Source organism: Callithrix jacchus, chromosome 14, assembly GCF_049354715.1.
Source record: "Callithrix jacchus isolate 240 chromosome 14, calJac240_pri, whole genome shotgun sequence".
NCBI lineage: Eukaryota > Metazoa > Chordata > Mammalia > Primates > Cebidae > Callithrix > Callithrix jacchus.
Window position 1 is genome coordinate 86,905,331 of NC_133515.1, and position 25,311 is coordinate 86,930,641.

At 38.5% G+C, this 25,311-nt stretch overlaps 1 protein-coding gene across 7 annotated transcripts in view; it reads right to left on the reverse strand.

Annotated features, from left to right (window-relative positions):
* Positions 1–25,311, reverse strand: part of BABAM2 (BRISC and BRCA1 A complex member 2) — a 450,382-nt gene that overhangs the window by 192,472 nt on the left and 232,599 nt on the right. For all 7 annotated transcript variants that reach the window (XM_002757914.6, XM_017964446.4, XM_003734762.5 and 4 more), the window contains one exon: positions 11,448–11,557. In XM_002757914.6, coding sequence (XP_002757960.4) covers positions 11,448–11,557 — 110 coding nt within the window. The remainder of the gene's footprint in view (positions 1–11,447; positions 11,558–25,311) is intronic.

Below are 25,311 nucleotides of genomic sequence, written 5' to 3' on the forward strand. Positions count from 1 at the left end.
TGATCATTTATTACACATCCTTTATAACAAATGTTTCCAATCTGTTGGCTTCATGGCATCTTGGGGCTTTAAGTTTGCTAGAACAAGTTTACTAAACTATTACACATGAAGCATTATTTGAAGACTGAATAAATGCTCTGTGTGTGTGTTACACACATATACATATGGGTGTATGTTATGAACTGAATGTTTGCACCCCCAAAATTCACATGTTGAAGTCCTAATGCCCAATGTGATAGTATTAGGAGGTGGGGCCTTTGGAAGGTAATTAGGTTTAGATAAGGTCATGAGAGTAGAGTCGCCATGATGGGATTAGTACTTTTATAGGAAAAAGAAGAGATATGAGTGAAAGGCACATTTTTCTTCAGTGAAAGAGATATGAGTGAGGCTTCTCTACCCTACTGTATGAGGATACAGCAAGAAAGTGGCCATTTGCAAGCTGGGAAGAGGGTCATCACCAGACACCAAATAAATATACTAGCATCTTGATCTGGAACTTCTTTTTTTTTTTGAGACGGAGTTTCACTCTTGTTGCCCAGGCTGGAGTGCAGTGCAATCTTGGCTCACTGCAACCTCCGTCTTCTGGTTTCAGGCGATTCTCCTGACTCAGCCTCCCCAGTAGCTGGGATTACAGGCACATGCCACCATGTATGACTAATTTTTGTATTTTTAGTAGAGACAGGGTTTCACCATGTTGGCCAGGCTTTTCTTGAACTCCTGACCTCACGATCTGCCTGCTTCAGCCTCCCAAGTGCTTGGATTACAGGTGTGAGCCACCACGCCTAGCTGATCTGGAACTTTTTAGCAACCACATTGTGAGAAATAAAATTCTACCATTTAAGCTACCATTTAAGCTATAGTATTTTGTTATGGCAGGCCAAACTAAGACAATGCATACAATGTATAAATGATATATGTAGTTATGTATGTGTGTGTATACATATAACTACATACATAACTACATATATCATTTATACACACATGTCACAAGTGTATATATGCTCACATACACACAGCACATACATAATATGTGCATATATACATGTATATATGTATTCATCTTTCAAATATATACTCATACTGTTTTGATTAAAAAATACATGTATATTTAAAAGGCATTTTGAATTCATTTATTAATATGAAATGCTAAAAGTATTACTTCTAACTCTAAAAATCTATGAAACGTTTTTGAAATGTATTTTTTACCCATAGTAAAATTCACTCTTTGTGATATATAGTTCTATGGGTTTTGACAAATGTGTAGAGTTGTATATTCACTGTGACAACAGAGAATAATTCTCCATTCTAAAAAAACTGCCTTGTGCTGCCTCTTTGTAGTCAAGCCCGTCTCCCATCCCCATATAAAAGGTTTTGACATTAATAAAAGGTCCTTATACTTGGAAGATATTGGAATAATGGTCTCAGAGTGTTGATGACCATCTGTTTTATAACCTGAAGCTACCTTTTTTATACATTGGTTTCTACTTTCATGAAGGGTTTGATGTAAAGGATTGAAGGAAAAAGTCACTGGAACAACAACATAGGAGGAATTAAAGACTTAAGAGTTCAGACTTTAAGATAGCACAACGAAATCAATGCTAGAACTTGATGACAGAAGACATATAGGTAGGAAAAAAAATAATATGCCTGAGATACAGGAAAAGCACTGAGTTGGATAAAGCTGATGAGTGATCATCTACGATGAAAAGTCATAAACTCTGTTTTTAAAAGAGAATGATAGATCAGATCTGTGTTTTAAGAAGACCACTCTGTCTGTAATGTGGCAACTAGACTGAAGTGGGAAAAAAGGAGATGGAGGGAGACCAGTCCTGTTGAGAGATGTCAGTAGCTCAGGTAAGTTATCTCAAAAGACAGAAGTTTAATATAAAACCACGAGAAGTAAAGAAAAACAGGAAAGTGTTTCAACAGCTACATAGCTAAAATATCTCTTGAATGTCATTGAGATCACATCTGCAATCCCAGTCAATTAGTGAATCCTTGTAGAAAACTGGAATCATTAAGACACAATACAGAAAGACATCTAGCAATATGGCTAACTGGATAATCTAGAGTTCTCTTGCTACAAAACACTAGGTGTTGATTTTTTTTTTTTTTTTTTTTTGAGATGGAGTCTCGCTCTGTTGCCAGGCTGGAGTGCAGTGGGGTGATCTCGGCTCACTGAAACCTCTGCCTCCCAGGTCCAAGCAATTCTCCTGCCTCAGCCTTCTGAGTAGCTGGGACTACAAACATGTACCATCACACCCAGCTAATTTCTGTATTTTTAGCAGAGACGGGTTTTCACCATGTTGGCCAGGATGGTCTCGATCTCTTGACCTCATGATCTGCCATCCTTGGCCTCTCAAAGTGCTGGGATTACAGGCGTGAGCCACTGCACCCGGCTGAATAAAAATTTAAACATAGTTACACTTCCCCTAAATTAAGAAGAATTCCCAAGACTACCTATCTCTGGTCCTACTACCTATGGCTCAGGTATCTGGGACACATGGCCCACAGCAGGCTGTGAGTGTGGTGGGCACTGAGGCTTCTCAAAGAGGACAATGTTGTATGTAGTTTTCCTGCATGATCTGTCCTGCAAAGAGGCATAAAGGCTGTTGAAACAAGGAAGTGACATGGATCAAGCTCTGTTTTATTAAGATTAATCTAGCAAAGAATAAGATACCTGGAGGCTTGAAACAGGCTGGGGCAAGAGGGAGGAGATGAACATGAGAGATGACATGCAAGCAAAACTAACTGGCATTTGATTAGATATGGGAAGCAATAGCAAGAGGTCAAAAGTAGGGCGCCTGGGTTTCATGTCTAGGGTCATTAGAAGAAGGGTAAAGCCATTAATGAAAATAAAGAACATGGGAGAACTGTAGATTTGAGGAATGGGAAGACAGGAAGTGTTAGATGATAATTTATACTTTAAATATTAGATATGAAGACAGACAGTGACTATTCTAGTTTGAGACAATATGGAAGACATTAAAAATGCAGAAGGGAAATGTAGAACATAGATCCTTAAATAAGGTTTATGAATTGGCTTTAGGGGAAGGTGTGCTATTCTCCAAACTATATTTAAACTTTTTATGCCTACATATTTTTCTGGGGTGAAGTCTATGGTTCTTACTAGATTTTCAAAGAGGTCTGTGTCAATCTGCTATTCCTTTAAACATAATGTGTCAACTTTGGATACTTTTAATCTCTGGTGTTCTACAGTTTATTACAGTATGTCTAGGTGTCAATTTGTTTTTGTTTGGCCTGTTTGAGATTCATTGTGCTTTCTCAATCTGAGGGTTGATATATTCCATCAGTTCTGGGACTTTCTGAGGGCATTTTGCCTTCCACTTTCTGATTTCTTTGCTTAATGTTTTTGTTAACTACCACTTTGCATCTCAGACCTTCCACTGAGGAATGTTTCCCTACTTGTGAATAAATACAAATGAACAGCAACTGCATAAAACAGTAATGATCGGTGTGAAGAGCTTTGCTGTTAAGAAATAGTGTTAAACTGGAAATCATGAATTTCTCATCTTCACGGCAGAAAAAAAAATCTGCACAAAACCCTTGAGATGTTTTGCAGAAAGGTGTTAGGCCTGATTTTTAAAATTAAGATATAGTATGTCTTATAGCTTTAGACTAATTATTATGCTATAGAGAGGGGTATAGCATTTAAGAGAAATAAGGCACAGAACTTCCCCAAGACTCAAAATAAATTTAAGACAGAACTTAAGGGTCAAACAAGTTTAAGAAACATATACCAGTGAGATTTGAGTTATCACAGATTTATATACATCTTCTTTCTAAATGTGTATTTTCTGCCTAAAAAGGAAGCTAGATAAAAACACTGAGATATCACTAACTTAAGTGGCTAGGGAGGTGGGAGTTCTACACCAGAATGTTTCCAAAAATACGGTATTTTGGGGCTGATTGATTTTCTCCCCCAACTAAATTCTGTTCTGGTTCTTTTTTGTAATATTTCAAAGCAAAGGCTGAGCTCTTGATCTTTTGGGAGGCATAGGCAAGACAACAGGCCAAACTCACTAATGAAAACTTGCTGAACTTACTTTTCAGAATTCCATTCTAAGTCACGAAGAACCCTTTTGGCCCTGCTCCCAGACTAGTAAAACGAACATCTCAAGTCCCTGGAGGATAAGACAGCTCTGTCTACCAAAACCAAACACATATCTTCTCCTGATAGCTGGCTCTCTTAGCATACTCAGGACCGTATATTTATCAAAGGAGAAAAGAAAAAACTCTCCAGGAGCACAATATTTATTATAGGATTATCTCAGTGACTCAAGTAAACACAAGTAAGGCTAAATTAAACCCTGTTTACTATTAAGTCCTATTACTTAAATCCTGACACGAAATCAGCCTAAGAGATCTGGAAGGTCTCTTTTTTGAGATGAATGATGTGAATTTTTTTAAGGGAAGAATTTTTTTCTTTAAAATTTATCTTGTGTTAGTTATACAATTTTTCTAATTGTTCTAAAAATCTTTTAAGCATCTAAAATGAAAATTTTCCATTCTGTTATCAAATTTGGTGGTAAATAAAATCACATGTACCAATATATTGAATATATTGAAATTGCTTATTGCTTTAAAAAATGTATTTGATCCTATTTATCTGAACTTAAAATCCTTACCCATAATTTTCAGTTCCCCACATCCTTTCCCTAAGTCCTTTATCCATGTTTCACTTTATCCCAGCCCTTGTAGATCCCAGGCTATCCAAATGTTCCAAGAGACCAGACCATGTTTGCTGCCAGGCATGCTGTGGGGTAAAGGTAGGGGAGGGGAGGCTGGAGACGCCAACGGGACTACATTAGGTCACCTAGGTCACAAGAGATCAAAGTCATATTCCACCTCCAGGATTTAGCTGATAAACCACACTTATGAAATAGAGTTCCACCTCTCAGAAACCTAAACAAGTGACCATAAAGGAAACTATCCTCCTGGCTACCCACAAAGCACAGCAACAAGAAATGACAGTGAAAACCCACTACCTTAACATGCACATAGTATCACATCTTTCTGCCTCTCCAGCCAGTCCTGTTGATGGAGACTGTGGCTGAGCTTGCGCAGGGGCCTGGGGAGGGCAGCTTGGCCAAAGATGGGCTGTGGCTCACCATCCCTCAACTGCTGGAAAAGAGGCCCAAGCCTTAAACAGTTTAGAGTCCAGGGAGGCAGTATGACCATGGAGGCACATACACAGAAGGAAAAAAGTGTGGTCCCACTGTGGAGGCAGGCAGTGGTGGTCAGGAAAAGTTCCATGGAGGAGGTGGTGATTGAGAAAATCCAAGAACATGGACAGAACTTTGACAGATCCTGTGAGGGAGGTAAATAAATTGTTCTGCTCTAAGGAATAGCCTGAGCAAGGTATAGAAGTGAAAAAAACGCAAGGTGTGTTCAGGAAATCATAAAATTATCAGTTTGACTGGACAACAGGATACACATAGAGTCCAGCCTGGGGTGAAAGGGTGAGCAGGACCTGTAACACGGACTCTGAATGCCAGATGGAAAGCTGTGCACTTACTTCACTTGGCAACAGAGAGGCACCGAAGCTTCTGAGCAAGGACATTACAAGACTGGAATTTACTTCAGAAGACAGTGACAGTTCCGCATGGATAAACAGAAATAGGAAGAAACTAGAAGTTAAGTGCCCTCAGGAGCTATAGCAACTGAAAGACTGAACTAGGTAACGAGATAGGAATGACAAGACTCAGAGACTTGTGGAGAGTGGGTTTTTAGTATAAAACAACTGGCTGGCTAAGAGGGGCAAGAGGTATGGTCAGTGCTTTTAAGATGTACCACCTGGGCACCAAGAAGACAAGAGTGTCATGAATAACATGGGCTGTAAAGAAGAAACATTAGCCTATTGGGGTAATGATGAGTTTGGTTTTAGGCCCTTGGAATTTGAAATGTCAACTGAACACACAGATAGACATGCCTATCCAGTGGTCAAAAAAGCAGATCTGTAAGCAGAGGGAAAAGTTGAGATTAGAAACGGGGATCTATAGGTCATCCACAAACAGGCAATGCCACAAAAGTGTCTAGAGATGTAATCATAGGAAGCACCATTTAGCATAACTTAATGGGTTGAAAAAATGAAGTAGAAGCAGTGAAGGAGACATGGAAGGATTTAAAAACTCCAAGTGATAGAAGAAAAAAGCTGTATTATAAAACACATGATAGGCATACTATCATAGGGATCAGATGGGATGGTAAAGTAAAAAGTTTAAATATTTTAAAGTACTAAACAAATACGTATCTGTTATTGTTACAGTATTGTATATTTAATCTCTAGAAAAGCCAGTCTTTCCATAATCTTCCAAAGCTCCCTCTCCACCAAGTCAAATGGAAATGTGATCTCCCACGCTCCTGAACTCTACAGCGCTTAATACATATTTTCTCAAGGAGCACTAAGCATCAACCATGGGCAAGCACTACAGTAGGGCCTTTCTCGTCTACCTCGCCACTTGGAGTACAGGAAACTGAAACAGATTTATTCCTCTTCACAGAAGATGAAATGAAGCTCAAAAAGGTTAACTGACGCCAAGATTGCCAGCCAGTAAGTGAAGGAACAGGTGACTTCTGATGCAATGTAGTAAAATGCCTTTTCTATTAGACCACGAGTTGCAACTTGCCATTATTTGTTCTTATCCCCCTTACTATAAGGAAATTAAGGGAATGAGCCACATTTCATTTATGCTGACAGCCTCTGGAGTACCCAGCTAATAGCCTCACACGTGGTCAGTTCTCACTGGGTTTCTGTTGCCTGAGAGAAAAAACATGCATATTGCAGGTACACAGTCCTCACTCACAGTGAGCGTTTGTGGGCTGGTAAGTTTTGAGTACTCATTTCCAAGGCAGATGTAACTTAACAAAAAGTTCTAAAAACAAATTCTGTACTTGTGAAAAATGCCACCTGGTCTGCCTTGGGGCTAAAGTCCTCTTTTTATGCACCAAGTGGGAACAGCACAGGGAATGAGGAAGCTGGTTGTCTTCAAACCACTCCCACAAAGTGGCTCAAGCCAAGAAAAGGGCCCACACCTTTCGGAAAAGAGTGCTATGTAGACTCCTATGCCCATATAACCTTTGGTTTCACTACTACAACTGCCAACAGTCTGGGGAAGAGGGAAAGGTAGAGCATGTTTCACGCCAGCTCTGATGATGTAACCTTAAAGCTCACAGCTTTTCTGCCAGGAAAAAAAAAGCAACTAGTTTAGAAACTATTTTTTCCCCTTTTCTAATATTCAACCAAAATCTAATTTGCATCACTGACTACTAGCATTTTTTTTTCTGCATAACTCACCAGATCTTTTTTTTTTGTTTGTTTGTTAATGAACAGAACTTAGTGTCTAATTCAACTGATTGGTTTTGCTCCCTTGGAAAACAAATGTATAGGGCCAGAAATATGTTTATTTCATAAATGTCCCTTGTGCAAGAACACAAAGTTCTTCTCAGAAGCACTTACTCTGCAAGCCATAGAAAATGCACAGCAGGGGACTGGGAAGAATATGCATCTAAGCAGCGCAAGGGCAGGCAGCCATGTGCGGCAGGGCTGCCAGAGACACCAGACAACTATTCCAGGACCCTGGGCAAACAGACTTCAGAGTACAATCACATTTCAGAGCTTCATCAAATTAGAATACAATTGGGAATACATTAGAATACAATGAATCTGACAGATGTTCCCTATTGTCAGGAATGTCTAATTTGGAGTCTTTTTAGGGTACAACAAATTGATATCTTCTCCTACATCAGATAACAAGACCCAAAAGTAGCCTTTTTCTTTTCCTATTGCTGGGACTAGTTAATGTGAGTATAATATCTTTGCCTACTGCACTGACGAGCTGGAACAGAGAGATAGACTGGAATGGGGTTCCTCCCAGGCCCATGATATCTTTCTATGCCCAAGGTGGAGATGGTGGGAATGCAAGCCTTCTCTTGATAATTTTTACCCAGTGTGGATGGGGCTGTTGGTCTCCCCTGAGCCTCTCCCTGTCAAATGTACTGCATGGGGCTTGGGACTTCCTAGAAAGAGCCATAGCAGAAGCCAAAAAGAGTACAAGCCTCAGCTAGGGCAAGAATCTGACATCAGCTTTGGGCAGGTCCACATGGGATGCTTTTCCCATGACTCCTGAAAGAACTCTCCAAGTCTGAGTCTATAATCAATGCTTGGATAGCTAAGAGTTGACAAGATAGTATAAAACACAAAAAACAAATGAGAGTTTAGCACAGTCCGTTCTCAAAACCTATCCCATGACTATGGCCTTCCTGAAATGGCATTATGTCTGTTCTAAGCTATGAACCCTGGAAGAATTAACCAAAACTATTAATAACTTTAGCAAATATCTAAGCCCTTACAGAAATCATACCCTAAGTTTACTTCTATCATGTTCATCTTTCTCTAAAATCTCATTTTGAAAACTTCTACTTAAAGATATAAGAAGGTTTGGTATTTTGTTTTGGTATTATAAACATAGTTCTACCAAGTGAATTTGTCTCAACCAGGAAAAGTATAAGACTATCAGTGAGGCATTTACCAATATTTTGGTGAGAACTACTTATTAACCTAGAAGACTGCCAATTAGGCAATCGATAACTGTGCATTGCATTTGTGCAAGGCATTAAAGGAAAGACTTGTTCCTCACCTCAATAAGTAGCTTGCGATTCAGCAAAATATTTTAAAAAATCCATATCAACAATTAATGCTATGACGGGTAAATTATAATATAAATATAGATTATAAGATTAATATAAATTCAGTGTTACAAAGAGCTCCAGGGAAGGCTAGACTAATTGTCCTCAGGGAAACGGTTGGTAGAGAGGCATTTGAATAAGGCCTTAGAAAAAGTATAGTATTTCAACAGGAAGAGGGGGTTAGAGAAGGGCCCTGTACATGGAAGGAACAGCTTTAGCAAAGGCACAGAGGCAAGAGAGTGCTGGCAATGTAAAAAAACTTCAAGTGCTTCGGTCTGGCTGAAGAAACAGTGTATGAGGGGAAGCAACAGAAAAATGATCTATAACAATATACTGTAGAGAGTTCTTAACATAAAGAGGGAGGAAAAACATGAGAAAGCTGGACTTCAGAGATAGGAAAAATTATTTTTAAAATATACCCTTCCCCAATCATTTCCCACACATCTTAGATTTTTAGAGTGAGAATATTTTATTAGCAAGTTTATCTGCAAATTAGGTGTAGTAACTTCCAGGAAAAACAACCTAGCTGCTGGAACAAATGCTTTTCTGAGCTGGCAAGTTATTGCCTGCAGCTTAACTAACATATTCATATTACCCACATCTTGCAATTGTTACATTAACTCTTTTCTCATCACCAAAGCACCCTTGTAATTTAACTCATTAGTTACACAGTGAGTGGCTATGCTAGAATTAGTACTTGCTCCCTTATTTACCCATCCTCTTCTTTTCTGCCCCAACTCATCCCTGCTAAGCACTCACTCGTTCTTCTCCTATGAACTGTATCAATAATAATATCATTCATGGCTACTACTTGCTGAGTGTTTGCTATAGTGCCAGGCACTATGATTAATGCCTTATGAACAGTATTAATATAATCCTGAAAACAACACTATAAAATAGGTATTATTATGTCTATTTTATGACTGAGGAAACAAGCTCAGAGAAGTTATATTTTGTGCCAGCTGAGTGGCAGGAACCAGGATTAAACCAGATTTGCTTGACTCAACGCCCTTGCCTTATGCCACGTCATTCTACTGCCTCTGGTACTCATTGATCACTTACTAATAGGGGTCAGCATTTTCAATTAAAAAAATAAAACATTCTTTGGGCCAGGCACAGTGGCTCATGCCTGTAATCCCAGTACTTTGGGAGGCTGAGGTGAGTGGATTACCTGAGGTCAGGATTTTGAGACCAGCAGGGCCAACATGGCGAAACTCTGTGTCTACTAAAAATAAAAGAAATTAGCTGAGTGTGGTGGCTTGTGCCTACTTGGGAGGCTAAAACCCAAGAATCACTTGAACTCAGAAGGTGGAGGTTGCAGTGAGCCAAGATCGCACCACTGCACTACAGTCTGGGTGACAGAGTGAGACTCCATCCCAAAAAAAAAGAAAGATAAAACATTCTTTGGGAGGCTGAGGCAGGAGAATCACTTGAGCCCAGGAGTTCGAGACCAGCCTGAGCAGCATAGTGAGACCTTGTCTCTACAAAAATAAAAATTAAAAAATTAGCCATGCATGGTGGCACCTGGAGTCTTAGAAACTTGGAAGGGTGAGGTAGAATATCACTTGAGCTCAGGAGGTTGAGGCTGCAGTGAGCCATAAGCAGGCTGTTACACTCCAGCCTAGGTGACAGAGTGAGACCCTGTCTCAAGACAAAAATTAAATAATCATTGAGTGCCTGCTACTGTAAAATCCTGTTCTAGGTGCTGTGTCAGATACATAAATAAACAAGAGAATGCCTATAGATTATTGATGTTCATAAGCTCCCGTATTCGAGTATAAACAGCTGTATGATATCAGTTTTTAAGATCATGTGTCCATGATTCATAAATTAGAGCAACCAAGGTCGGAAGGGGTAAAAATGGCTCAGTATTTTTACTAAGAATGCTAGATAGTGACCACAGCTACTCACAGACAGAAATCAGCCAACTGTGACTAAATAAATCACAGAGAAGTTTAATAATACATTTCAATCAGAGTCTGTAAAAACTCTCTCTGCTGATGAAAAATCTGTCCTGTCAGAAGTTCCCAACCAAATCTGCTTATAATCCATTTTCAATGAACCTCAGCTTCCTTTGAAGTAGAATAAGCTACTAAAGCATTTAGCCCACAATAAGCACTCTGTGAATCCAGGCCTTATAAAATTCATTACTGATGAATAAAGTTACTTCATTAGAACACAATGCGATATCAAACTACTTCTGCTATGTAGCCTGAATGTTGAGTACAATTATATACAGCTGTTTTAACGCAGCAAAATAAAACAAGTTTCATTTTAAACTACCTACTTTTAACACTAGCTTTACTAACTTCTGAGTAAGTTTTTGCTAAATATTTTAAAGAGACTAGTTATGTTTTACAAATACCACTAATAGTTACAAATATGTGAGAAACCGGGCCAGATGTTTAGCAGCCCACCATAGGCTACAACCACTCATACTCAAGGGAACATCTGGAGGGAGTCCCAATTTTGGACTCAGCCTCTCATTATTCTCTCTCTACAAAGGTGCAGCAGTATTCATGTCACTAACTGCATAGTAACACTCACCAAAAGGGTGGAGTGGCAAGTACTAACTGCATTTACTCGGCAATCCAAATTCTTAATATGATGAATCTTTTAAGGAAACAAAAGTCAATGAAAAGAAATAAATTTAAGAGTTTAAGAGTGGCAAAAGGAAGAATGACACATATTGGTTAGCAAGAAGTAGCACCAGGCTACCTAATGTTAATGACACTTACTGTTCAATTCGAGGTGACAAGTACAGCTTGGGGTACACCTGGGTGGCTTCAGTGTCCTCAAAACTAACAGAGAGGAGGGCCACATCTTCTCCAGGGTCTTCATTTACATCCTTAAACAAGAAGTGAAAACACAACATCAGCAGCTGCTCTCCTAACATCTTATCAGTAACAAGCTCACAGTCCACGGGCATTGAAGCCATGACTGTGAGTTACCCTTATTCCACTTTTGCTTAGCTGCTTAGCACATCCTTTCCACACACCTACACAGGCCTCTAGAGGGGTGGCTTTTAAACTTTCTGAGCAACATCCACCACAGCAAAGCAAAAGACTTCCACCTATCTCACTTGTTCCCACATTCAGGGGGTGGGAGGAAGGTAGTGAACCTGGTGGTAACAAAGAACTCGGCAAAAATATAATTAAGTTGCAGTAAACATATTACTATAAACATAATTTACATCCTAAAACATCAAAAAACAGTAAAATATCCAGTAATTTTCTTACACCTACTTTTACAGTGTGTTGCAAGTTATTTAAATAGCAAAATTTCCCAGGAAACATGTCACCATGAAGTGTGTCACCATACAAGCAAATGACAAGGGGGTTAGGTACACATCTACTTTGGCAAAATAATACCGGATGATCCTCTTATGAACCACGAGACATACATATCTTAAAAGCCTAGTTATAAGAACACAATAAGACAAAACATTATTAATCCAAGTATGTACCAACAAACATTGTGAGGTTAACCAAATAACACACAATAAACTAAATTGATAATGATAAAACTAAACTTACTGTAATTTATAATTAAAAAGCAAGAATAGCAGCAACTGAATATTATAACCAACTCAAGCCAACACTGATGATACACTGACGAAGTGTCCTGAATCAAAATTGTGGAATTTACAACTATGTGCATGTGCTTTATGATTATTGCCAAGCACCAAGTGTCTGCCAGACTTCTGAATAAAATACTGAATTAAAATAAATCTAGTAGCACACATTGATTTAAATGTGTGAATACCAAATTTTAATAACCCTTAATAATTTATTTTTGGTTGGTAGTGACTCCAAGTCAAATATAAAAATGTTAAACACTTAATTACTAATCACTTAATGCTTGTTAAACACTTAACATCTTTCACTCACAGAGACTGGTAAGAACGAACCTATATAAATATTTCACATTTATTTATTGAGATGGAGTCTTGCTCTGTTGCCAGGCTGGAGTGCAGTGGTGCGATCTCAGCTTACTGCAACCTCTGTCCCCCCGGGTTCAAGCAATTCTCCTGCCTCAGACTCCATAGAAGCTGGAACTATAGGCGCACACCACCACACCCAGCTAATTTTTGTATTTTTAGTAGAGATGGGGTTTTACCATGTTGGCCAGGATGGTCTTGATCTCTTGACCTCATGATTTCCCTGCTGTGGCCTCCCAAAGTGCTGGGATTACAGGCATGAACCACCACGCCTGGCCAAAACAGACCTGTATTTCTGAATCAGGTTATAGATCCTCAGGAGGGTACAGTGGCCACACCAGCAACAAGAGAGGGAGGGGTCACACCTAGACTTTAAGACTCATTACTCATGAGCTTGACATTGTATCTTGAACCTCAAACACAACGTCTTTCGTCTGTCTAAAACTCACTCCACCCTTTCTTTTCCTTCATCCTGGGAAGCTGGCCATCACTCATCCTGCTCAACTCCAAAACCTTTAGTCTCCTTGCTCTGCATTCTCTTGTGCCTGTAAAATGCACAAATGTGACATGTATACACAGGGACAACGACTACAAGTCTCTCCAATCTTAAAAAAGAAACATTTTTAAAAGAAAGAAAAGAATTTTGCTGAACTCTGCAGAGCTCCCTGGATTCTCTCTCCTCTCCCTTCTCCCCTTCACAGACTAATTGGAAGAATTATCTACATACTCTCTCTATTCCCTTCCCTTCCACTTATCCCTTGGCCCACGACAATAGCCTACTACTGACTCCAGGAGTTCATGAAGACTGTTTCCACCAAGGGTACCCACTAAAAACACCAAATGCTTTTCTGTCTTTTTCTTACTTGATATCTAAACATTATTTGACATGGGTGACTACTTGCCTCTCGAAATGCTGTTTTCTTGCTGGTCTTCTCCTGTCTCTTTGGCCACTTCCCTTTCCACTTTCTTTTTTAAAAAAATTTAGATTATAAAATTTAGGCTTGTCTTAATAAGTAAAACCAAACAGAAATTTATAAAGAAAAAGCTCTTCCACCCCTCCCTCACACCCTACTTTTCAAAGTAACCAATATTAACTGTGTACATAGGTAACTTCAAACCCCTTTCTTTATGCTCATAAAAACATATACACACTTGCATATAAACAGCTCTTTAACCTTCTGTTTTGTTTTCCCTAATGGAATCGTATCACCCAATTGCTTTTTAAATAGCTACATAATATTCCATGGCATGAATTAATTTTTTTACTAAACCATTTCCCTCGCAACAAACTTTAGATTGTTCACAATTCTTAGCCACTTGATAGTGCTGCAATAAATATTCTTTGTGTGTGTGTCTGTGTGTGTGTGTGTGTGTGTGTGTGTGTGTGCATGCGCACGCATGCATCTGTTAGTAGTGGGACTTATATTTTTTAATAGAGAACTAAAATTGAACTTGTTGGCTCCAAGGTTATGAACATTTTACATTTCAATAGAATTTGACAGATTATTTTCTAAGAATTTTGCAACAACTCACATTTGGACCCATGAGTTTGTATGAGTATAAGCCTACTTTCCCTCATCCTGAATCACTGGATAACACTGGCTATTGTCCCTCTTTTTAAAATCTGGAAAAGGATATCTCCATTTAGATTCAATGAATGAGGCTAAGCAACTTTTACTTATTACTGGTCATCTACATTTCTTTTGTAAACTTCCTGATCAAATCTATTATCCACATTGTTTTAAGGTTCTTAGTCTTTGTTGCTGTTGTTGTTTATTAGGGTTCTTAACCCTTTTCTGTCGCATATGCTAAAATTATTTTCTCTTTTTGACTTTTTACTTCATCTGAGGGCTCCTCTGACATCACAGAAAATTTAGATTTTTGCAGTTAAATCCTGTCAATAACTCTGAGGTTTCATAACTATTTCTCCGGTTTTTCACCTTATATTGTTACAATTTTGTTTTTACATTGTAGATTTGTAATACCTCTGGAATATATTTTTAGGTGGCATGACATAAGAGGTAGAGCTTTCTTTGTCTTGTTCTGTTTCTAACTGGGTGAGGAGGGGGACGAGTAAGAGCAGGATCTTAGCACAGCACCTGGCATATGCAAACCACTCAATCAATGTTAGATGAATAAATACATCAGTGAACGAATGAGTGTTCATTCCTAACTCTTATTCTCTACATCTAGAGATTTTTCAGGAACCTGCTTTACAAAATGTTTTGTCACCAATGATGTCTGGAAACTAAATGCTAGCTCCTGGCTCCTGGCTCCTGGCCTTGTTAATACACCAACTCCTCCAGAACTAGTAGCTTCAAAAGGAGAGCCCAGGTCAGCAGCCTGAGCTTATTGATCACTTCTTGTTCTTTAACAGATGATAAAGTATTCAACCTTGAACTTTCCTTTCTGTAAAATGAGAATGAAAGTTGTAAAAAATACTCAGAGTCTGCAACAAACAGAAGCTACTGTTGAGTATATAATATGACTTTAAAACTCATACAACATCTAAAACTAAGGTTAAAGCTGAGCTTGAAGAAACATTCATAGAAACAAATTCATTTTGTGATCTAAGTGTAGAAGAGTCCTATTTAGAGTTAGATTGGTCACCTTAAAAAAGACAATTGAAAAAGAAATAACATTTACTTTCAGAAACCTTTCCCCAATGACTAAGTTTTCTTATGTAAGGTCAAGGCTAGAGACTATGATCACAAATCACATAACCTTGCAAAAATACCCTGCAAAAAACCAGGGGCCACCAAAATCCTTTATACCTGAGGGCTTTATTCTGTATGCCTATGGAAAATTTATAATTATTTCCAACTTTTAAACTTTCTATTTCACTACTATTTCAATAAAGAGCAGGAATGCTTAGAGACAATCCTCCAAAGAAATGGAATGACCCTGGTTTATATAATCAACATTTATCATCTGGCATCCTGAAAAAAGTACATAAAACATTAGTCTGAATATGAAACTAGTTATTTCCAGAAGTTCATTTTATAACTTTTCTTCCTCTTGGTGTGGCACATGAGATTTCCCTGAAATGGTATTTGATTCCTAATGGATATCTAAGTTTGATTTTGAGTGCTTAAACAAGCCCATAGAGTTCCAAAAATACAAATCCACGCAGTGCTGTTTCTAGTTTCTGCAACTCTAACAAGCATGTACATGTGTTCCCTCCCATCTGGGAAATTAGAAAAGAAGCTCTTGTACCATGGTTCTGAGAAGCTAACATTACAGATGATTACTGTAACCGCTAATGGCAGCATTTGGAAAACAGGGGGTGGTTATAGCATAGTAGGGGACATTTAAAAATGTACAAGTATACATTTTCGGGGCTCTCTATCTGCACCATTTGAAACTGCAAAAGGCTGAAATGGGAGGAAAGATGCCGAATCTGCTAAAGCTAAAGAAGAATATTGTCTCCCACCTTTACAAAAGTGTGCCAGGCACTGACACATACCGTGAAGCAATAATGGCCATGATCTTCTGCTGAGACGTAACAGAGGATCTGGCTCAGCACTTGATTAAAGAGAAAAGGAGTTCCTATGGCTTATAATGAATATTCACTACAGGTGAGTTCCTGGCAGGCTGGGAGATTTTCCTGTTCATTTTTGCACCCCAGTGTCTGGAACATAGTACATACCAAGCAACTGGCTTTAAAAACTGAATTAATACAGAGATGACTAAAAGAATGAGTAAATGAATGAAATAAACCGCTGAACTAGCCTTTCTAAACAGGAATATTTGGGTTTCAGGATTCATAGTATAAATGATGGAATTAAGTAGAAAATGCTTTCAATAGGAAAGATTCACAGTATTTATCTCTTTAATTCCTTAAGTCTATGACTACTTCAGGTTTTATTTTTTAAAAATTCAAGTCTCAACTATGTATTGCCAAGGACATACCTATTAATCAAAGAGAATATTTCTTGTTAGATCATAATGGTTCATTTATATAACTATTCTCAATTGAGGCTCTTTGCATATATCAAAAGAGTATAGAAAACAACAACAATTAGCCTTGGAAATGAAAGTAAACCAAGTACAGTTTATCATTATGCTCTACTCCTTTAATATGCTAATTATCCCAAGCAAAGATAGCAGTCATTAAACAAGTCCCCATAAGTTGAGAAGATTAGTGTCAGTCAATATAGGTACAAACTACCAATTAACAAATTGCTGATAGACATTAACTGAACCATAAATACTGCAAATAACAGGTGAATGTAACAGGACAGTAAAAAACCATTGTATTTCTCAACTCAAAAAGACTTAAAGTTATAACTGTTACTAGCAAAACCACTGGGTGGGTATAAATGGCTATACAGAAACAATTACACAGTATGTCAAAAATCAAGTAAGTGCCTTTGTGTTTGTTTGTGTTGTTTTGTTTTTAAGAGATTGGGTCTCACTATGTTGCCCAGGCTGGCCTTAAACTCCTGAGCTCAAGTGATCCTCCTGGCTCAGCCTCTCAAGTAGCTGGGACTATAGGCATGAGCTACCACACCCACCTAAGTAAGCACCAACTTGAAATGGTATTAAGCTAGACTCAGAATTAAGTGTAATTCCTCGAGTAACCAAAAACTAGGTCTAGGTAAGTACCTCATCATATAAAAGTTATGAATTTTTGATAAACTACATGCAAATTTGCAAAACAGAATCCTATTTGAAAATATACAAAGTGAGGTTTGTATTTTAGAGGCTCCAGTATTTTGATAATATTCATCACCATCAAATTATATAAATTTACATTTTTCAAATCAAGTTTTATCAAGTGGGAGAGAAGACTATCTTATAGTACTACCATTCATTCAAGCATTTAACAAAATAAATAAAATTACAGTATGTTACAAATGTTATAGAGAAAAATTAAAGCAGGGAAAGAAGATAGGGAATGAAGAGGAAAGAATGTTTAAAAGGGTGCTCAAAGTTGGCTTTATGGAGAGTCAGCAGCGGCCTTTCATTACTTCACAGAGATTGAAGATAAAAAGTGCTCTTGCCTCACTATGTTACATATCAGCATATGCAGCCTCAATTAGAATTTGAATTTGTGTTCTACTGGCATAAAGACATGACAATGTCTTATGGTAGAAATGAAATAAAATCTAAGCAGAAGAGATAGTTAAGAACAAGGAGAGTGATATATATAAGACCTTGGTCTCACTGCTAAGAGGTCTCTGTCTTATAATGACACTGGTCATTTCAGTAATTAGGTGATTTCCACTTCATAAACATACTAGGAAGTGTACAAGTGCTGGGGAAAGCAGTATAGTCAGAAAGCAAAACAAATCCAAAAGTAAGGGAATAAAGTTGAGCCAAACAGATGAAAAAGAGCAATAAATGGATCCCTTGTGGTTAACCCTGGGGCTTTATTCCCTGAAGGAAGGTGTTGCAGCACTGCACTGGGAGTTCCAAATCCTAGTTACAGCCTATCTCCATCATATACTGAGTTCTTGGTTAAAAATTATCTTGATATTTTGATATCCCTTATGAAGGCAGCATTTAGTGGAGTTACTTCTGATTTGGTTCCTACAAATGGAAATGGGAGTAAAAATATTCTCCCCACCTAGTCCAGATAAAATGGGCCACTCTTCATACATTAGTAGAACTTGACTAACATCTTTGCATTTGCCATTCCCCTTCTTAAAAAGTTCTTTCTCTCCTTCTTTTCTTAATTGGTATGGCTTTATGTTTCTTTAACTCTGATTGTAAATTCACTTGCTCCATTAAGATTCCTTTCAATTACAATCTGATCTATGTCCTCCCTCAGTAGTTTTCTCCATGTTGCTTCCTGAATTTCCCATGCTGTTTGAGCAATATATATTTTATATTCCAAATAGACTGTGAATTTCTTGAGGGCAGGGTAGAGATCTCCTTCTTCCTACTAGGCCCAGAAATAAGTTAACATTTATTCTGTGTTTACTCAATAGTCATTGGCTTCCAGCTGTATATGCATTATCTCTAATCTTCATAACAACTGTGTAAGGTAGGAACTATTATTATTCTCACTTGCAGATGAAGAAACTGAGGCTCAGAGAGATTAAATGGTGAAGATGAGTTCTGAACTCATGTATGCTAACTCAGATCCTAGCTTTTTAATCATGATACTATATCCTCTAGCATGCTATTGGGCACAAAGAAGGGACTCAGCACCAGTGCTCAAAGAAAGGTATAAATAACTTGGAAACTCATATGCAGGAAAGATTTACTACACATTTACTTGTTCTACATTTAGTTTCTAAATACTGTAAGTCCCAAAGATCATGAGCAACTTAAGAAACCTTTTCTTATTCCCTTATTATTCAAGAATAAACGACCTTGTCTGCACCAGGCACACAGTAGATATTCAAAATAGGTTAAAGAGTATATGCTTTTTGTGTTTTAATGTCTACTTTTAGAAAGTACAGAGCAAGAAATTAAAATTAATAAATGTATAAAGACTAAAGGCTACAAAAGTCACTGTGCCAAATTAAATGTATTCACCTGATATCCTTCCATGGATTCAGTTAATTAGGGAAGGAGAATGGCTTCTCTAAGGACATCAATGAGGACCATGGCATTCTAAGGTGGTAATATCAACCTTCCTTCAATAATGTACAGTTAGGGCCATTCATGACTAACTAACTATATTCAGTGAAAATAAGAAGCACTGATTGTCAGGTCAGGAAAGGATAACTGCAATGTTCTTGAAATAGCTAGTTCCTACAGGGTGAGCCCAGGACACCAGGACAGAGCGGCTGCTACCTTCCCATATCTTCCAAAAGTGACATCTTGAGCTCATTACTACTAGATATCATCAGACAGAATAGAATACGTTTTTTTTTAATTCAATCTTGCTTATTATTTTCATAAACAAAGATGATTTGACTGCTCTTACTTATGCAGGAATATGCTTGTGAAGCTGTACTTTTCCTTAATCAATTGGTTATAGCTACTGTTTATAAAGCTAAATTGAAACACATGTTGTACAAATAAACTTTGAGGAGGAAAATCCTGGTTCTTTTAAAATAATGATGATCAAGATATTGTTGATCAAATACTGTCCCATCAGTTATTATACCCAACAGACACAGCCTTGAGAATCACCAGCTTTTGAATAGTCACAGCATTAATCTAAAAGGTGTGTGAAACGGAGCCTCTACTCTGGAGGCCAGAGAGGTTCCAGGTGAAGGGAAGCCTTTGTAGTATAGCCAGCGTTGTCACTGGAAGCGAACGATGATTCCTGGCTTCTGCCAACTTCTCTACTCATAAAAGTTTTTAGAGAAAGAACCTGAAGTGAAGTGAAGTTTCTCCTACTGCCCTAAGAATGGTCTTAATGAGTTTGATAAGCTTGCTCTGGGCTTATTTAAAGTATCAATTTTTGCCAAGACAATCCTAAGCAAAAAGAACGAAGCTGGAGGCATCATGCTACCTGACTTGAAACTACACTACAAGGCTACAGTAACCAAAACAGCATTATTACTGGTACCAAAACAAACATATAGACCAATGGAGCAGAACAGAGACCTTAGAAGTAACACCACACATCTACAACCATCTAATCTCCAACAAACCTGACAAAAACATGGAATGGGGAAAGGATCTCCTATTCAGTAAATGGTGCTGGGAAAACAGGCTAGCCATATGCAAAACTGAAACTGGACCTCTTCCTTACACCTTATACAAAAATTAACTCAAGGTGGATTAACGACTTAAGTGTAAAACCTAAAACCATAAAAAGCCTAGAAGAAAACCTAGGCAATACCATTCAGGGTATATGGGCAAATACTTCATGACAAAAATGCCAAAAGCAATTGTAACAAAAACCAAAATTGACAAATGAGATCTAATTAAACTAAAGAGCTTCTACACAGCAAAAGAAACTATGAACCAGCAACTTACAGAATGGGAGAAAATTTTTGCAATCTACCTATCTAACAAAGGTCTAATATCCAGAATTTACAAGGAACTTAAACATATTCACAATTAAAAAAAAACCCTATCAAAAAGTGAACAAATGATATGAACAGACAGTTCTCAAAAGAAGACATTTATGTGGCCAAGAAGCATATAGAAAAAAGCTCAACATCACTGATCATCAGAGAAATGAAAATCAAAACCACAATGAGATACTATCTTATGCCACTCAGAATGGCGATTATTAAAATGTCAGGAAATAATACATGCTGGTGAGGTTGTGGAGAAATAGAAATACTTTTACACTGTTGGTGGGAATGTAAATGAGATCCACCATTGTGGAAGACAGTGCAGAGATTCCTCAAGGATCTAGAACCAGAAATATCATTTGAGCCAGAAATCCAATTATTGGGGATATACTCAAAGGAGTATAAATCATTCTACTATAAAGACACCTGCATATGTAGGTTTATTGCAGCACTATGTACAGTTTTGCAACTGTTTCACAAATCATATTGAATTACATCATCGAGTTTCTCTGAGTTGCGATTTTATGCATTCCTACTGATAAAAACCTTGTGCCAGACTTTATTTTTTTTAATTGCATTTTAGGTTTTGGGGTACATGTGAAGAACATGCAAGACTGTTGCATAGGTACACACATGTGTGTGTGCTGCCTTCCTCCCCATCACCTATATCTGGCATTTCTCCCCATGCTATCTCTCCCTAACTCCCCACCCCTGCCGTCCCTCCCCTATTTCCCCCCAACAGAACCCAGTGTGTAGTGCTCCCCTCCCTGGGTCCATGTGTTCTCATTGTTCAACACCCACCTGTGAGCGAGAACATGCGGTGTTTGATTTTCTGTTCTTGCGTCAGTTTGCTGAGAATGATGGTTTCCAGGTTCATCTATGTCCCTACAAAGGACACAAACTCATCATTTTTAATGGCTGCATAGTATTCTATGGTGTATATGTGCCACATTTTCCCTGTCCAATCTATCATCGATGGGCATTTGGGTTGGTTCCAGATCTTTGCTATTGTAAACTGTGCCACAACGAACATTTGTGTGCATGTGTCCTTATAGTAGAACGATTTATAATCCTTTGGCTATATACCCAGTAATGGGATTGCTGGGTCAAATGGAATTTCTATTTCTAGGCCCTCGAGGAATCGCCACACTGTCTTCCACAATGGTTGAACTAATTTACACTCCCACCAACAGTGTAAAAGTGTTCCTATTTCTCCACATCCTCTCCAGCATCTGCTGTCTCCAGATATTTTAATGATCGCCATTCTAACTGGTGTGAGATGGTATCTCAATGTAGTTTTGATTTGCATTTCTCTAATGACCAGTGATGATGAGCATTTTTTCATATGTTTGTTGGCCTCATATATGTCTCCTTTTGTAAACTGTCTGTTCATATCCTTCACCCACTTTTGAATGGGCTTGTTTTTTTCTTGTAAATCTGTTTTACCTCTTTGTAGATTCTGAATATCAGCCCTTTGTCAGATGGGTAAACTGCAAAAATTTTTTCCCATTCTGTTGGTGTCCAATTCACTCTAATGACTGTTTCTTTTGCCGTGCAGAAGCTGTGAAGTTTGATTAGGTCCCTTTTGTCTATTTTGGCTTTTATTGCCAATGCTTTTGGTGTTTTGGTCATGAAGTCCTTGCCTACGCCTATGTCCTGAATGGTTTTGCCTAGATTTTCTTTTAGGGTTTTTATGGTGTTAGGTCTTATGTTTAAGTCTTTAATCCCTCTGGAGTTAATTTTAGTGTAAGGTGTCAGGAAGGGGTCCAGTTTCTGCTTTCTGCACATGGCTAGACAGTTTTCCCAACACCATCTATTAAACAGGGAATCCTTTCCCGATTGCTTATTTTTGTCAGGTTTGTCAAAGATCGAATGGTTGTAGATATGTTGTGTTGCCTCCGATGCCTCTGTTTTGTTCCATTGGTCTATATCTCTGTTTTGGTATCAGTACCATGCTGTTTTGATTACTGTAGCCTTGTAGTATAGCCTTGAAGTCTGTTTTGGTATCAGTACCATGCTGTTTTGATTACTGTAGCCTTGTACTGTAGCCTTGAAGTCTGGTAGTGTGATGCCTCCCGCTTTGTTCTTTTTGCTTAGAATTGACTTGGCTATGCGGGCTCTCTTTTGGTTCCATATGAAGTTTAAGGTGGTTTTTTCCAGTTCTGTGAAGGTCACTGGTAGCTTGAGTGCCAGACTTTAATACAAGAGCCCAACAAAACAAGTTTAAACAATAGTGAGCTTTTATTTAAGCACATATGAAACAGTCATGAATACCATTTACCACATCCTTAATACATCTCCATAACTTAAAGAAAAGCCAGAAGAGGTATTTACCTAAATCGTTTTGGTGGCTCTTTTAATAAATAGAAAGATTTAAAGTGGCAGTTGATAGAGTGGATATGTGTGATATTACTTGTCTGACAACCTCTCCTCTCTCAGGAAGCTCCTCTGTCTTCTCGACCCCACCCCCAGGCCCCCATCCATTGAGCCCCTCAAAGAGCTGCCTTTTCTTAATCCCTGGGAACAGCTGATGGGTCTAGGAAAAGGCTGTTCCTTTCTTCAAGATTTGTGACTAAATGTAGGCCAGTCTCTGCAGATGCAGAAGAAACTGTGAGCAGCCATATTTCCCATATATAGAAGAGACCAGTCTGTAGTAAGAAAGAATAAAGCCAACCTGCTGGGAGAAGTGCCGGCGAGAGAGGGGAGAGTCCCGGCAGCATCCATATCCTTAGTTCCTGTGGGTCTTGGTGCAGCTGTGTCCCTGCTTTCACTGTGGTTTGACTATTCAATCTGCTCCTAGCTTTGGAAAGCTAATAAATTGCACTATATGCCTAAGCTGGTTTTCCTTCACTTACAACCATCATTACTCTGGTAAATTATTAAACTAAGACAGATGATACCACGGAAAATCAAAATCTACAAAATTAAGTGCTAAAAAGGGCTTTCACCTCTGTATTATTTGAATACTTACTAAACACTATGGAATGCTGGGCCCTCCTCAGAACCTCAAAGGGCTCTGAGGACACAGAGAAGCTGTATGCCTCCTCACATGCCAGAGGAAAGCTTTGCTAGAGCAATCTGCCTGCAGCACCAGGCTCTGGCTATAGCTAGGCTAGTTCCCTGGACTTGCCTCTCATCTTGGTGGACTTAGAACAGTACCATAACACATCCCTGGGTCTTAGAACACCTTGCACTCACTGCTCCTCTTCAACCATTGAAGGAAAAGGTATCAGAGGTGCCAATGCTAAAGGCAGAAAATCCATAGGATTCCATTTGAATACATGAAACGTTTTGCAAGTGTATCATGCAACTTAACAACTACAAATATAATGATCTTCTAGCTATTTTTGTCAAAGAGATTACATACTTTCATTTTTTTCCATATGACAGGCTAAATGTGGGTATTTGGAGAAGCAAAAGGTTTATACAACTTTTGCAAATGTATGTGGAAGAGCCCAGCAAGATCCAGGCATGAAGAAAGTGCTCAGTAATTCAGTTTCACTTCCCTTATTTCTTTCAGACTCTTGGTCTGATTATCCTTCTCAGAACCATGCTATTGTCTCTGCTATTAAAGCTATACCCTGTCCTCTTCTCTCCAGGTTGCTTTGAATTCTGGAGTTTCTAGATTCTTCCCAGGTGGTTCTGTGGGTGATGACAGAAGGGAAAGCCACCGTAGAAGCTAATAACACCTTTGTTCCAACCCACCCAGCCAGCAGGTCACTTGGCTCAGACTATCTGTGCCCATGGCAACGATGCAATTGGTTATTTCCAAGTTATTTCAGATACCGGGCACCACACACTCATTAACTGGAGACCATCACAAACCGCAAGTGTTAGAGAATGGAGCCCACTAGAGACTCTCCCCTTTATGTGATCAGAGGTCTTTTGATTTGCATATTGTTATCTATAGAACCTAAAGGGCAGCTCAAAGTTGAAAAAAAGAGGCCTGGAGCCATATCCCTCTGGAACTGTCTCCGGGAAGGTCCTATATAGAAAATGAGCTCTGAGAAACAGTGTATATAATATATCTTTCTCCCAGCCTTAAAAGCCCTCCCCCATCTACAGTAGCCTGACATTGAAGCTCCTCAAAGCATCTTCCCAATTTCATTTTTCAACCACCCTGCTGATACACCCTAGCTGAGGCAAGTTCCCACACTCCATGTTGTCACTCCATCAGGTCTCTGCTCTGCCGCTCAATCCTGTATGCCTTCTCCCAGATCTACATCTCCCAACCCCAAATCTCCAAATTGAACCTACTCATTTAAGTTCAATCTAAAAGTCATATCCTCTCATGAGACTTCCTTGATCCTACCAGCTCATGTAATTGTCTCTCTTCTAAAATCCTACAGGTCTAAAATCCATATACCCAAATATGATAGTATTTGATTGGCTTGTGTGTATTTTTAAATTATTTGCATATGTGTTATCATTTATCTGATTGGGTTCCTTAAGAGCAATGACTGTGTTTCAGTTTTTTTGTTACCTCGGTGCCAAGTATGGTGCTTACCACACAAATAGGCACCCAATAAATATCTGATAAACAAAGGGATGAATATGTGTATGAATGACTACATATGTTTGCCAGTAAATTACTATTTCAAAATTGGGTTTCAAAAGTAGACTTCCTTAGTAGACACAACAGAGATCTATTTAAATTATCAACTTGACCTTCCAATGTAGGTCAGTTGACATAAGTTTGGGCAGAATAAGCCATTTCTCCGCAGGTTTAGA